At 37.6% G+C, this 16,624-nt stretch overlaps 1 protein-coding gene and 1 pseudogene across 2 annotated transcripts in view; both read right to left on the bottom strand.

Annotated features, from left to right (window-relative positions):
• The window catches only part of BTBD9 (BTB domain containing 9), a 470,437-nt gene that overhangs the window by 406,060 nt on the left and 47,753 nt on the right, over positions 1 to 16,624 (bottom strand). For both annotated transcript variants that reach the window (XM_037063262.1, XM_037063263.1), the window contains exon 2: positions 2,231 to 2,442. In XM_037063262.1, coding sequence (XP_036919157.1) covers positions 2,231 to 2,415 — 185 coding nt within the window. In that variant the 5' untranslated portion in view covers positions 2,416 to 2,442. The remainder of the gene's footprint in view (positions 1 to 2,230; positions 2,443 to 16,624) is intronic.
• LOC118998943 (40S ribosomal protein S20-like) lies at positions 5,667 to 6,025 on the bottom strand (annotated as a pseudogene).

The raw sequence follows: 16,624 nt of genomic DNA, 5'->3' as shown, positions 1-16,624 counted from the left end.
AAAACAGGTAAAACCATCCAGCAAAAGATTCACGAATATCCTGAGCATACTTCTTCAGTAGGTACACTCTGCCTACAAACACCCTTAAGGTTTCATCTAATTCAGAGAATATCCAACACAACTTTAGAATCACTAGATTAAAAACACCTTCCTGGGAAGACCTCACCAAGACTTACTCCAGTGGGACCTATGATATTTACATGGATTCTCAATGCTTTAAAGGCGGTTTTGATGGAGCTCCCATGAGGCCCTAAATATGAATCCCCAACTTGTGGGAAGTTCCCTCCTGTCCTTCTCCAGGAATTGACAGGCTCTACGACAACACTTAGTAAAGCTTCTCCTGACTACTGACAGTTAACTTACCTTCACAAAGGAATGGTGTCAGCAACGAGAATTTAAGATAGCACTGGTAAGGACTCTGAGTTTAGCCTCATGAGTCATCAGATAATTGTGGATATTAAGGTTCAATATCCACAAACAGACATCAAGAATGAGGTCAGTAAGTGGAGGAGTATATCCCCTTCATTTAATATGGTCTTCAATTTTTTTAAGAATTTGAGTTTCTTTTAATAATATATTTATCACCTAAAAGATACCCACTTATAGTTACAGTTGTCTCAAATTATTTTTTAAAGAGGATAAGGTGAAAACTATTAGCAAATATTAAACATAAAGCTGAAGCATTCTGACTTAACAAAGAAAGGATTCTTCAGAAAACATTTTAATGGTAATAAGTGGACCAAAAGTAAGAAATGGAACAGAAACACAAAAGGAAAACTGTGCAGAGGACAGAGGCTGGTAACAAACAATGACTAGACCAAGGCCATCAGCAGGAGGAATAGGAGAGCATTAGCAAGAACTCTAATAGACTCTTCTCTTTTCTAGGCTCCTCACTTCATCTACCTCTTCCTTACATCTACAGTGGCATTTTATATGTAAAAAAATGGAATGTTCTAAAATATTTTATAAAATACTATAAAAGTTCTTGTTAAGTAGTAAATATTCCTAAGAGACACACTTTACTATGTGACTCTAGGTGTTCCCATTACATTGTTTTAGGTGTTCCCATTACATTGTTTCAGTTACTTCTGACTATAAAACTCAGACTTCAGTTTTCACAGAAGGTAACTGAATTTTTCTCTAAACCATCAGTATCTCAAACTGAGATATCAAGTTTCCCAGAGAAATCAATGATTTTATAGAGACCAATGGATTTATCAGATAAATTATCACTCAGTGATGATTCCCTTATAACTAACATTAGGTATAATGCAGAGTAATCAGAGCTCACTTTAACATTTGTAACCCTGGAAATTAAGGATTTGAGTAACAAAAAAGCTACATAATGTTAGGGTGGGCGGGGATAGGAGGAAGCTCCGTCTGGACTTTGCCAAGACGGACATCCTCACAGTAACCTGAGTCTGAGGAAGAGACCACCAATGCTATATCACTGATTTGTTCAGAGGGCACCAATCCCCAGCTTCCACGGGGAGCCAACGAAAATAAAACCCCACTACATTCCCTGCTTGGGCGCGACTTCCATGGCCTCATCCTGTAGACTGTGGAATCTCACCCAGGTGCACAAACCCCAATAAAGCTCTTTATTGCCTATTTTATGGCTGATTGGCATTTCTTTCTCGGTGGAGCCTAAGAAAACCTCTCACATATAAACACAAGTTTTACATTAATTAAATACATATTTTATTTAGTTTTAGTTCTAGGGTAACTATGAAACAGTCTCAGTAAGTACTTAAGTTTCCTTTAATTTGGGGCATCAAATTGCTCATCTTAAATAAGGTATATCTGTTGAGCTACCTACAGGTTCTGGATGTCAACAGTCTGAAACTAGGAGGTATTCATGTACATTAGCAAGTCCAGAGGGTCGTCTGTCTATACCAGAAGCCTATCTGCCAATTAGCAATCGATGCTGAGGAGAAGGTGAGGGCAACAAAAATTCAGCCTAAGAAATATTCTTGAGATCTTGAAAATTGATAGATTGGGTACAGTCTAGCCTGAGGAGCCTTCTAACCCAATAATTCTAAGATGGCTCCCGAAGGAAAGGTGATTTTTAAAAAATAACAAAAACTTATTACAAAGATAAAATCCTAATAGATGTTGAAGTCAAGGATTGCTAGTATTTATTGTTATGTTTTATCACTTTTTATAGACTAAAAGAATACCAACATTTCCACAAGTTAACTTGAATCTTCAAAAAGTATTACAGACTTACCGAAAATATTGGCACCTCGCTGCTAAAATTACCCGGTGGGCAGGAAAACGCTTCTTTTCCACAACAAATGTGACATCACCATACTCTTCCCCAATCAACAAGGCACCGATATGTTCAGACAAAATGTGCACGTGATCAACCTCCCCCACTGCAGTGAAGGGGCGAAGAGGGTGGCTGTTACTCATCTTGTAGAATAGAGAACAGCTGCTGACCTAGTTCAAAGAAGAGATGAGAGTTAGTGGGGGTCGGGGGGGAGCACACACAGAAAATTACACACCATAAACACAACTAAGTAAAATTTAAGACTACTTTAAAACACTCATGTAAGAGAAATTTCATCCTTACTGGCATCTTTATGAACCCATTTATTCTGGGAAGCAATCCAACCTGCTCCCATTCACTCTACTACTCCACTGCCCTATCACACTGGGAGAGCAAACACAAAGGCCAGGGTCCTCAAACACTAGCAGCACTGAGAGCTATCCCAATCCAGAACGCTGCACCCAAATACAGGTTCCTTATTTCTCAGTACCTTGGGAAAATAAAAGTCAACTACCAGAAGAACTCCTCTTTTAGCATAGATTTAATAAGGCAGGGTATAACTAACTATACCCAGGAGAAAAGGCATTTGGGCACAGATCTAGACCTAAATCACAAATAGAATAAACTAAATCATCAGACTTCAAATGCTTTCAGAGGAGAAATTCTGGTCAGAAGCCATCTTAAATATTTTAGGAAAAAAACTATAATCTTCTGTATTCACAAAAATATCCTGACATTTATTAATGAAAACTTGTATCACGCATCCTAATCCCCCTCAAAAGAAAATAACCCCAAACATTTTTCTCAAGACTGTAACTTCTGGTCCAAATGTTCAGCCCTACTGGTCATGTTATCTGTGTGTACCAGGACTTCATTACACTTAATCTCATTTACAGGCACTTCCTTGCTTTTGTTTGCAATACCCTTCAACAAACATTAACTGAAGACCTAAAAGCTAAAACTTAAAAACTTTACAAGTTAGAAAAGGAAGTCATATGCATCTAAACCTAACAATTTTTATATTCTTAAATCTCTAATGTCCTTGTAAATGTACTTGTACATATACTGCTTTTTCAGGTATAAGTAACCTACTAAGTGGATGAGAGCCCTCACTAGCATTCAGGTGCCCAAGGCGATGTGGCTTACAGCTCAGAGATGAGCCAGCTACCCTCTATTGTGTCAGAGAGTAGGGGAAATGAGCCAGATATGATCTCTCCATTAGCCCCCCACACCTTCTAGAACTCTCCACCTGGACCAGGAAGGATTTAAGGTTAAGTCACTCCTAGTCTTTAAACTTACACATCTAGACCCACTACTAGCAAAGTGTTGGGAACCGCCCTGCCCAGTTTCAGGAGCTGTAACCCACCATGGGTAAGGCTGAATGAGCGACCTTCAAACTCCAGACCTTAAGCCACTGAGGAGAAAAACCTTATCTCTCTGGCAGGAGCACCGCTTCTGCTCCTTTTTCCATAACTGGCTTCCAATGATTGATCAGTTAGCCAATGACAGGTAAGATTCCCCAAGGGGGAAACCACCTAAGACAGGCATGATCATGTGGAGGCCCCAGGGAAGGACTTGGGGGGGTATGGAGAAGGGAGTGATAGACCCTCTCCCCCAGGCTTTGAGGAAGTCTGAGTCCTCAGTCTGTCTGGGAGAAGTCTCTGAGAATTCCTTGGCTATCTGCCTCCTCTGCCTGACTTAAGCCTGAAACAATGACTGAGGGTGGTGCACCCTGTGAGCTGGAAAGGGCAGGCTCCTCAGTGATCAGGCCTGAGAAAGGATAGTAAAATCCTATGAAGCCTGCTTTGCTAAGAATGCTCTTAGTTAAATGATATAGGCCCAAACTGGAAATGAGTTTGTCTTTCCAAAGTTTTGTAGCCTTTTAGCTGGTAAACTCTGAGTCAGAAGAAGCCCTAATAGTTCTTTGTATGCTATCTATGGTTTGATCCTTACTGCCTGACAATGATTAATAAGCTGTACCTGTATTCCTGAGCAACTTAAACCCAATAAAAGCGTGTCTAGGCAAGGGTCAGCACATTCTCCCCTTGAGAGAGTTGCCAGACCACTCTGAGGTGCTACCCCCTTCAGAGGGTGGCCAAGCCGCTCTGAGGTGCTCCCCTCTTGAGGGAGTAGCTGTGTGGTCCCTTTTCCTCCACAGGACTCAGTAGTCCATGTGAATCTGTCTCATATCTCATCCATGATGCCCCAGGCACTGCGAGCTGGTACACATCAGCAAAGTACATTACAGATGGTCTTTATCCCCATAGACTGCAGTGGAAGATCCTCCTGATCCAGGTTTGCCAGTTACCTGCCAGTTACCACCCCTAACAGAAGGATCAATAGCAAGGACTGTGCTGCAGAGGAACATGGAGGGTGGCTTAGGCAAACAGACACCACCCCAGGTAAGTGAACAAGCTCCTGATCCTCCTATGTTAGGAGCATCAGAGTACCAGAAGCACACTACCCTCATTGCCAAGGCAAATACCTTTCCCTCAACTGCAACCTCCATTGGAAAGCCCTAAAAATGGAATCATTTCGTCACCTGTGTGTGAAGTGCGTGAACGACAGCTTAAGAGGATCAACTTAAGGAGTGTCAGCAAATCATGTGTAAATCAATCACTTAATGTATGATACCACAGTCTAAGATAGGAGTTGGCAAACTTTCTGCAAAGGGTCAGAGAGTAAATATTTTTGTTTTTTGTAAGCTGTATTACAGTCTACATTACAATATTATTCAACCAAAAGCAGCTACAAACAGTAATTACATAAATGACTGTGGCTAGGTCCCAATGAAACTATTTACAGGAAAAGGGTGGACTTAACCTTCAGACCATAGTTTGCCAACCACTGCTCTAACATATGATCAAAGTTTGACTATGACTTAGACAAAGGTTCAAATTGTTTCTATTTTTTGTTTTGATTTCTGGCTAGGTTACCCAACCAATGTTCAAAACAACATAGTTATTTCCTATATCAACCATGAAATTCTGAAAGCAACTCATACCTGGTTGCAAAATCTCATTTCTCCCCAACATAAATTTTGCCATCACTATCCAATGTTTCAGTGATAGTGCATGACTCTGAATTAAATTGGTGCTTTCCTGGCTGAAAAAATGCAATGCATACACAGACATACCTCAGTTTCAGACCATGGCAATAAAGTGAGTATAGCAATAAAATAAATTGTAATCTGTTTCCTGGTGGAGGTTCTCGCCTTCTATTTGTAAAAAATGCAACATTTGTGAAGTGCAATAAAGAGAAGTACAATAAAATGAAGTATGCTTAACAGTGAATATATTCTCTGTTATACACTCTCTTATGAGTAAGATTCAAATAATTAACTAAACGATTCTTTTTTTTAACAACTGATAGTCAATTTACTTAAAAGGTTGATTTAAGCATCGACAGTAGTGACTTCAACCTCGACTCCTGGCTCAATAGTGATGGATGTAATCTGCTTAATAATCTCAGAAGGGCTGTGCAAGTTAATGAGGCTCCTGTGAATCCTCATCTAAAACAGACCCCAAGTCTTAGAACCCTCCACACAGTGAGTTTTTCTTGTCGTGATTCTCAGAGTTGGTAGGCATCTGAACTGGTCCTTTCACTCTGTGATCCTTTTCCTTTGTGCCTCTGATCAAGTCAGCACACACCTTCTCCAAAGACTTTGTAGTGCAGCCAGTTGGAATAATTATAATTTGGTGAAATCACCACCTCTGGTGCCATGGGTGCCTTTCCCGTATCTTTAAAAGCCATCGCCGCAGCATAGCTTCCTGACCAACTTGTTCTTTGGCGAGAGTGAACAGAGGTGAGTCAAAAGCAGGAGCGGGTAGGTCAGCTCTTAGCTGTAGCTACAACTGTGTCTTCCCCCCAAAAGGGACTAAATGACTCTTGATACAAAATAACTGGTTTTTGGTTAACTAGCTGAAGAGTAAATTTATAATTCTTCAACTAATAAACAATGAACATTAATGCTACACATGTAAATATCATCCTAGTAGGTTCTCTAGATCTGTGGTTCTTAGTAGTACAATTTCTTTTACTAGATGTATACTTTAATTATGCTTTTCCAATTAGAGACATAAAGCTAATATTGCCAAGTATAAAAAATAGCCACTTAGTATGGAATAAACACAAATTTTATTGGCATATAGAAAAAGTTTTTTTATTGTTCAGTACAGTTGTCTCCATTTTCACCCCACCCATTCCCCTGCCTCCCACCCTTGATCCTACCCCCTTTGGCTTTGTCCATATATCCTTTATACATGTTCCTTGATGGACCTTTCCCTATTTTCCCCCATTATTCCTCTCCCGCCTCCTCTCTGGTTACTATCAGTTTGTTCTTTATTTCAGTATTTCTGGTTATATTTTGCTTGTTTATTGGTTTTGTTGATTAGGTTCCACTTGTAGGTGAGATCATATGTTATTTGTCTTTCATTGCCTGGCTTACTTCACTTAGCACAATGCTCCCCAGAAACAGTATAGAATTTCCTCAGAAAACTAAAAATGGAGCTGCCTTTTGACCCAGCAATACCACTGCTGGGATTATACCCTAAGAACCCTGAAAGACCAATTCAAAAGAACCTATGCACCCCAATATTCACAGCAGCACAATAGCCAAGTGCTGGAAGCAACCTAGGTGCCCATCAGTAAATGAGTGGATAAAAAAAATTATGGTACATTTACACAGTATTATGGAATACTATACAGCAGAAAGAAAGGAGCTCTTACCCTTCACAACAGAAAAAAATTTAATTAGAGCAACGATTCTCAATGAGTTTGCCACATATTAGTATCACACAGGCAGCTTTAAAAAAAAAAGATGCTTAAGCCCCACCTATCAGAGATTCTTATTTAATTGGTCTGGAATGTGTAATCACTATTCTAAAGTGATTCTAATGAGCCACTGATTTAGACTCTGTTGTAAATTCCCAGCCCTTACTGAGATGCACAAATATACAAATAAATACTAGCCAAGAAAATTCATATAATTCCATTTTGAGTCTTATTGCAAAGAGGCAAACACTGCTAACAAAGTTACCAATGCCACAGCTTGTATGTAGAAAACATTTTCACTCTATGCTGTAGCTTACCTACAAAGTCACAGTTTGGGTCCACTGCTTGCTTTTTTAAAAGCATGTTATAGAAACCACATACCAACAAACTTAATTTTTTAAATAACCAATTTTAATTTGATAGCTAAAACTGAAAAAATTAAGTTTATGGAGTAAAACTGGTTATTGACTTTTTTCTTCAGTTTTGAAACTTATTCTGCCACTAATGATATATGTGGTTTTTAACAAATTTTCTAACTCCCATGAGCTTGTTTCCACATCTGTAATGATTATATTAGGTTTTTCTTAAGTTATATTTTTTAACTTTGCCACTTCCTTTAAATGTCACTGTGTTGGTCTATCATATGAAATGAACTCCCATGACTTCAGTATATGGTTGTACTCACAAATGTTATTCATTACACCAAGAGAATACACAGCAAAATCAGCAAAGGTTTCAAAAAAGCAAGTGGGGCAAAGTCTGAGAAAAACCAGATGCAAGGGACCTCTCCAACGGAGTTACATCGGATGTGCTTCATTCCCCCGCAGAGCTATGATGGCCTGTGTCAGAGACTCAGTGCCTAGGGTGTTTAATGGGAGGCTGTGAGTGTGGGTAGCCTTTGATTGGTGTATATCCAAATCCCAGACTCCATGAAGGAAAGCAGTGTTCAACATAAACCATTCTGTTTGTATAGCTTAAATGAGACCCTCTCATCAATTAATGACAGGAACTCCTAAAACCCAAGTTTCCAGATGCTAGAAAAGGGACAATTTTGCAAGCAGGCTTTTTAAAAATAAAAGTTCAATCCTGCTATGCTAACATATTTTGTATGGCTCCAGAAACAACCAGAGGATCTAACAATGTTAGAAAAAGCAATGAAAACAACCAGTCTATAAACCTAGCTGATACACTTATTTAATCTTAGATTTGGAGAAAAGAAAGTATACTAAAAAAATAACCTACCCCCACCTGCCCAAAAATATTACTGGCCTCCAAATATGCCATATCCAGTTTTATGGATAGTTGTCTTCAAAACTTTAAGGATCACATAATTCCAATGATAACCTATTCCTGTGCACAAAGGAAAAAGTAAAGTTTTCTGCTGCTTCTTATGAAGGCAATATAACCCTAACACAAAGATGTGACCATAGCCACACACTCAAAAACCAGTATAAATGAAAAAAAAATCCTATGTAAAATATTGGAAGACAGAATTAAGCAGAAGGATTCATGACAAAGAGTTAATTCCAAAAGGATGAAGAATATTAGTGAAAATAATTGTCATCAAATTAGAAAGTCAGGTAAATAACACAATAAGAGCTAAAATAGCATTTAATGCAATCATTAAGTTTAATTTTAAAAGTTTTAATTGAACAGGAATAAAAGGGTTCCTCCTTTACTTGATACCTACATGCATAGCCTAACTGTAACAGATGTAAGCAACTAGTTGATAATAAAACACTAGAAATATTCCTAGACAGTTCAAAAATAAGGTAAGAATGTTTCATACAATTTTCAGGAACAAAATGCTAAGTGAAATACACCAATAAGAACAGGCTAAAAGCTATATGATTTCACTCATATGTGGGATATGAAACTGAAACTCAAAAGAGACAGACAAAAAAAGTATGGCAGTTACCTGATGGAAGAGGGTGAGGAAACGGTAGAGGGTAAAGAGTGCCAAATATATGGTGACAGATGGTTTACAGTGACTATGGGTGGTGAGCACACAATGCAATATGCAGATCATGTATCATAGTAATGTACAGTTGAAACCAATATGACCCTATTAACAAATGTCACCCCAAAATTTAGTAAAAAAAATACAATGCAATTAAGAAAACCAAGTTAAAGCTAAACTGGTGATGAAACAGAGACAAAATAATCATTATTGCTGATAATCTAATTGACCATATGAAATGTCCATGAAAATCAACTAAAAAGATATGAGAGAAAATAAGGAAGGTTAGAAAAAGAATTATTACATAAAAATATATAAAATCCTTCCATGTCAAAACAACCATCTAGAAAATGAGGAAAGAACTGCAATTTATAATTGGAAAACACATGCAATCCACAGAAATAAACTCATAGCATGTGTAAAGGAAATTATAAAACTCTCTATTGAGGAACTTAAGAAAAAAATGGACATACACTTTGGAGATAGAAAGATACAATGTTGTAAAGAGACCAAACATTTCTAAAACACTATATAAAAAGCATCTTTAATATTTTATACTACTTTATATTGTGAACAAAAACAATAGTAACAGAAAGCAAAATTCAACCAAACATTCTTGGTAGTAAAACACAAGAACTAATAATTTGCCCTGGCTGTTGTAGCTCAGTGGACTGAGTGTGGCCAGCGAACCAGAGGGTCACAAGTTGATTCCCATTCAGGGCACATGCCTGGGTTGTAGGCCAGGTCCTCAGCACCAGGGGCACACAAGAGGCAACTACACATTGATGTTTCTCTCCCTCTCTTTCTCCTTCCCTTCCCATCTCTCTAAACATAAATTTTAAAAATCTTTAAAAAAATAAAAGCCAATAATTTGATAGATAGGTACACAATTAGAAAACTGAGAATGAGAAGTGAGAATTTTATATTTATCAAGAGGATTTTTTAAGTTGGCACAGTTCTAATTAATACAGGAATCAAAAGTAATTCTTATATCAGAATCACAACAGAGGTTTTAAAGTAAATTGGGATAAAGGAGTTCATATGGAAGGAAAAAATGTAATTTGGTGTATACTCTGAAAAAGAAAAGTGATAAAAGGGGCCAGCTTACTAGATGAGAAAGTAAATCACAGATTAGAACAGTTTAAACAATGTTATGTTACAGATAAACATCACTGGAACATACTAGTCCAGAAATATAGCCAGGTACACATGGGAAGTTAGTATATATATAAATGTGGCATTTCAATTCAATGAGAGAAAATAACAGATATGGCTAGCTACTTTGAAAAAAGCTGGACATTCAGACAACAGCACACAATTAAATACATAAGGATGTCAACTTCAGTACTTCCTATAACAGTAAAAAACTGGAAAAACATTTAAATGCCCATTTAAAGAGAACTGGATAAACAAATATGATAAGTTACCCAATGGAATATTCTACAATGATTTTTAAAAGAATGAAGTTAGATAGACTTCCACCAAGATGGAGGCGTAGGTGGAAACTCTGTGCCTTCTCCCACAACCAAGTTTAAAGACGACAAAGGTTTAGTAAACAAAAACGCAGCCAAAACACAGAAAATTGAACTATGAGGAAGTCCGACAACAACAAACCATTCAACCGGACTGGTAAGAGGGACGGAGCCAGCAGTGGATCAGGGTTGGGCAGGAAAGATCCCCCGACCCAGGTGCCCAGGCAGCCATGGACGTATCCCAGGTGTGGCGTAGCAACGGGTGGACCCAGTGAGGGCACAAGGACGAAGGCTCACCACGGTCACACATTCGAGCGCAGATAAACCAGCAAAAGAGCGAGCAGTCAGAGAGACCACGCAGGCCCCAGCACCAGGAAGCAGCAGCGGGGGGACGCCATTGCTCCTCTTTGACCCCGCTCCCACAAGCAGCATCACAACCCAGTGACTGAGTTGCTCCGCCCTGGTGAACACCTAGGGCTCCACTCCTCATACATAACAGGCATGAACAGTCCAAAATATGGCTCAAGAACTCAAAGCCCCAGAGCCAGTAACTCTAAGCAACCAAGAAATAGCCAACCTATCAGATGCACAGTTCAAAGCACTGGTGATCAGGATGCTCACAGAACTGGTCGATTTCAGTCACAAATTAGAGGAACATATGAAGGCTAAACTAATTGAAATGAAGGGAAATGCACAGGAAACCAATAGTGATGGAAAGGAAACTGGGACTCAAATCAAGGGAGTGGACCAGAAGGAAGAACGAAACATCCAACCAGAAAGGAATGAAGAAATGAGAATTCAAAAAAATGAGGAAAGGCTTAGGAACTCCAGGACATTTTTAAACGTTCCAACATCTGAACTATAGGGGTAGCAGAAAGGGAAAAGGAACAGCCACGAGTAGAAAACTTTTTTGAACAAATAATAAATGAGAACTTCCCCAGTCTGGCAAAGGAAATAGACTTCCAGGAAATCCAGGAAGCTCAGAGAGTCCCAAAGAACTTGGATGCAAGAAGAAACACATCAAGGAACATCGTAATTACATTAGCCGAGATTAAAATGAAGGAGAGAATCCTAGAAGCAGCAAGAGATAAGAGAACAGTCACCTACAAAGGAGTTCCCATCAGACTGTTAGTGGATTTTTCAAGAGAGACCTTACAGGCAAGAAGGGGCTAGAAAGAATTATTCCAAGTCATGAAATCCAAAGACCTACATCCAAGATTGCTCTATCCAGCAAAGCTTTTATTTAGAATGGAAGGGCAGATAAAGTGCTTCTCAGATAAGGTCAAATTCAAGGAGTTCATCATCACCAAGCCCTTATTATATGAAATGTTAAAGGGACTTATCTATGAAAAAGAAGATGAAAAATATGAACAGTGAAAGGACAGCAAACTCACAGTTATTAACAACCACACCTAAAACAAAAGCAAACTAAGAGGACAGCTAGATCAGGAGCAGAACTATAGAAATGAAGATCACATGGAGGGTTATCAACAGGGGAGTGGGAGGAGGAGAAGGGGGGAGAAGGTACAGAAAATAAGTAGCATAGATGGTAGGTAGAAAATAGGGGGAGGGCAAGAATAGTAGCAGACATATAGCATCTAAAGTACTTCAGACACGTGGTCATAAACTAAAGGGGGGAATGGTGGGGGAGGGGGTGTACAGGGTGGAGGGGAATAAAGGGGGGAATAGAACAACTGTAATGGCATAATCAATAAAATATATTTTTAAAAAAGAGTGAAATTAGATATTACTGGCATAAAAATCATAAATATATGTAATTGTATACAAAAAGGCAAGCTATTAAAATAGTATTATAGTAAAATCCTATTTCTTAATAAATAAAAAGCAAACATCGAATGTTAACATGGGTTAACCCAATGGATTAGGGATGTGAGAAAAAAATTTACATAATGCAATACATATTTCTGCAATGTTTAAAATTTCATAACAAGCATATTTTTAAATAAAACTATATACAAATATTTCAATAACTTTGGCCACTAAAATTACAAAATAAATTAGTTTGTGTATGAGACAGCAAGAGATTTAATTTGCTACAACCAGCAGTACCTGATCTAGTGACTAAGGATAAGAATCAAAGAGACTATATATTATCTCCACAAATAAAAAATTAATTAACAACTTGAAGGCTGAGACAAAAAGTTCATTACACTAAGACAGGCAAAAAGTAATAAATATCAGACACCTGCATAGCATGACCTACTGGGACACTCCATCTGATACATCCCAACTAAAGATCTTCACCTTAGGGGTTTTCACCGTGACTTTTTTCTAAACTTAAGGCAGATTGCCCTCAGACACACAGAAAATGCTCTGAGATTTGCTCCTGTTGACAGTCCCCAGAGACCAAAAGTTGCTGACTTTCACAGAATAGGGCAAGGGTAATCTATTTACTTAAACTATTCCTTCAAAGAGGGAGGAAGTGAAAAAGTAGGAAGGCAGGGGAAACAGGGACTTACTCTAAGAGAGGGCAGGGATCCCTCAACCCAGAAATGGTGCCATTCAGCCTATTATACACAATTATTAGGTGAGGCTTCTGGGGCTTCATATTTACCAGGAATGGTGATTTAGGACCTACACTACTTTTTGTGGTTGGCCAACTTAACATGAATTCAGATATACAAAAAAAAATTTAAAGACTAAAACAGCTGTATGAAAACCGTCAGGGTTAGTGACTGTTTATTAAGCAGTAAGAAACCCACACCCTTTTGTCCTAACCAGAAATAATATGCAACGTCCATCAGTAAAGTGATAATACCATATGTAGTTCATAATGTTGTAACACTATAATTGCCTCTTAAGGAGTATGAAAAAACCAAGCTGACCTAAACATCAATTTCTTTATTTAATGCTCAATTCCAGCAGAACTGTTTATAAACCTTTCTTTAACAAGGGTGTATTACATTTTTTAGAATCAAAGTTTGCTCTCCAGAGTTTAATCAGCAAATAGAGAAAGAACAAAGTTCTACCAGGTGGTGATGCCAATGAGTCCTTGAATGCTGTATAAATCTTCCCTGGGAAGCCCTCTCCATCCCACAAATTTCCTGACTGAAAGGCCGTTATGGGATAAAAGACCTTCTGCTCTTTAATTGCAAAATATAAATGATCTTTCTCTTGAGGAAAGAGATGGCATTTACAAGCATATGGTTCAGCAATTCTTTTTGCTCTTGGTAGTACCCATGTGGTGTGAAATTTTAAGTAGTATTTTTTTAAGTTTAAATTAATATCACTTGGGGAGATAAATGATGTCCTGCCTGCATCTTAAACACACTAAAAAAAAAAGAACATCACATCCTCCAATTTCTTGTGGGAAGGATACCTCGCTTCTTTTGATATATACTCTACCCATGTTATCCAAAAGTTTGAATAAACAGGTGTAGAATGACCATATTGGTAAGTGTAACCTTGGTTCTGCAAATCCAATCTAAACTCCGCAGAAGAGTAATAACACCCAGGCAGTAAAGTGCTACAGTGAAAAACATGACTGGACTCCATGAGCATTTTCTATTTAGGATTCCTGAAATGTTTTTCTCTGGAAAAGAGTAAATGATTTCCAACATCCAATCCAGCTCCAAATTCTTGTCAATCTATGATTTTATAGATATTCCTAGCTTGGAACACTAATGAATTATATCACAACAAAAATATTTGACAAGATTATTTTATTGAAATTGTATCTAATGCCATTTAGGAATTATCACATTGATTCTCCAATTCTCTGCCAAGGGACAAACTAATTTCTGTATTTATATATAATTCATTTGATAAAAGATTTATTGAGCTCCTTCTACAATACAGGCCCAGTGCCACATGACAAAAGGACAAAGATTAATAAAAGATAAAGTTGCTACCTTTGAAGAACTCACTGTCTACTAACGAAGGTAAGACAAGATGACAAATAATGTGAATTCTACAACTAGCAGACCATGATTTTATGATTTTTCGAAAGTCAAATATAGTTATCTTCCATAAGTACCATGCCAAAATAACTATGGCTATGCCAGATTATTAAATAAACAGGAGCTCAAAAAATTACCTGTTATACTCTTGCATCAGAATAAGAGTAAATATTCAAATAATTGCCTATGTAAATAAGTTGCTCTCCAAAATGAGGTGCTCACATTCCAGGGAGAGTGCAATACAAACTATGGAAATTTGTAAGGAAAACCTTAACCCTTCTACTGACATGTATTTTTAACCCAGAAAAAGAAGGGAAAAATTAAGCTTTAGTAATATTATTTAGTAATATGTGGGTGAATTGCTTCTCTCTCTTGATCTGCATGTCAAAAACTTATCTCATAAGACAAATAGGTGTCTTGAGAGAAGAGCGGGAATCCCACAAAATTGGCAGTGCTGAAGGTAGTATCTTCATTTGCTTAAGGGAAGTATCAGGTTTACCAGTGTGCTTGCTCATGAGAATTTTCCAAATGTAATCTCATTTTAATTAAATTACTACTCACAAAAATGACAAGTAGATTAAAAAAGATTCTTGCAAGGAAACCACTGATTGAAGATAATGTATGCCAATGTAAGCAAAGAAGAAAATGACTGTTATGACAATACTACTAGTAATTAAATTTTAAAGGTGACCCTGTCATAAGTCCTAGAGATCTACTGCAGAGTACAGTGAATATAGACAACATTATTGTATTATGTATAATCATCAAAACTGCAAAGAGACTACAGCTTTAACTGAACCACTAATAAGCAATGATAATTATGTAACATGAAAGAAGTACTAATTATCACTACAACAGCAATCATATTATAATATACAAATGTATCAAATTAACATGTTATACATCTTTAATATCTACACAGTGCTACATGTCAAATACATTTCAATTAAAAAGTGAATATCACAAATTTGAAATAAGATCATCTGAAACACACGATTATTAGCAATGAACATTCATACAAAAGAAATTAAAAGATATGCAACATATAAAAGTTGGTTGAAAGTTTTAACCCAAAAATAAGCTTAAAAGAAGTTACAATCTAGTAGAAACTAAACCATTTTGCAGTAGGGACACAAAAGTACTTCTCACCTAGTAATAAGGGTAAGTATTTATTGAGCACTTACTATAGGGTAGGCAGAGCCCTAAGCATTTCACAGACAACATCTTATCTAATATTGAAAGAACTGGATTAGGTAGCCACAATTTTTAATCCTAATTTACAGATAGAAATTGAAACACAAACAAGATTAGGCAATTGTCCATGGCCACAGACAATAAATAGTAGATTCAAACCAAGGTCTGTCAAGGTCCTAAACTTATAAGAGTTATATTGTAGCAACATGAAAGGAATCAGAAATGTTTCTGACCCAGACTCTTAGACCTACCAATTGGCTCCTTAGCCCAGAAGTTCTCAAATTTCTTTTAACACACCCTACTCAAACCAGGGAAAATATGTCATGGGTAACATGAATAAAGTGTCATTTTTCAAGCCAATGTTTGGAAAGTACATATACATCTGCTTTTCTACTAGGAGGATAAAAAGTTATTTTAACTACAATTTAAACTCTAGTAAATGAAAAGTGCAGACCAAGAATATTGTTTATATAAATATGCATCAATATACATTAGAGAGTTAACTGAACAACCTACAACAAATTAAACTGACAATGATAAGGCTAAAGAGTAATTTTTTTAAAAAAAATAGGACTTCTGGTGAAGATGGAGGTGTACGTAGATACACTTTGCCTCCTCACACAACCAAAAGAAGAAAAACAACAAATTTAAAAGCAAAAAACAACTAGAACTGCCAGAAAATCAAACTGTATAGAAGTCTGATAACCAAGGAGTTAAAGAAGAAACATTCATTCAGACTGGCAGGAGGGGTGAAGAGGATGTTCGGCAAGGAGGCAGCTAGAGAACTGAGGCGGGGAGGTGGCAGCTGTTGGACCAGCGTGCGCAGGGCAGCAGCTGGCAGACTGGGCAGTCCCACATTCGCATGCAGAGGAACAACTGAGAAGCAAGACAGACCATGCAATCTAGGGATCCAGAGTGGGAAAAGAAAGCTTCAAAACCTCTGGATGTAAAAACCTGTGAGGGTTGTGGGAGCAGGAGGAATTCCCAACCTCACAGGAGACATTGTTGGAGAGACTCACAGGGTCCTAGAATA

Source organism: Sturnira hondurensis, unplaced genomic scaffold (assembly GCF_014824575.4).
Source record: "Sturnira hondurensis isolate 20B ecotype Veracruz unplaced genomic scaffold, ASM1482457v3 Scaffold0014430, whole genome shotgun sequence".
NCBI lineage: Eukaryota > Metazoa > Chordata > Mammalia > Chiroptera > Phyllostomidae > Sturnira > Sturnira hondurensis.
Note: the sequence above shows the minus strand (reverse complement) of the source record. Positions and strands in the feature narration are given on the sequence as shown.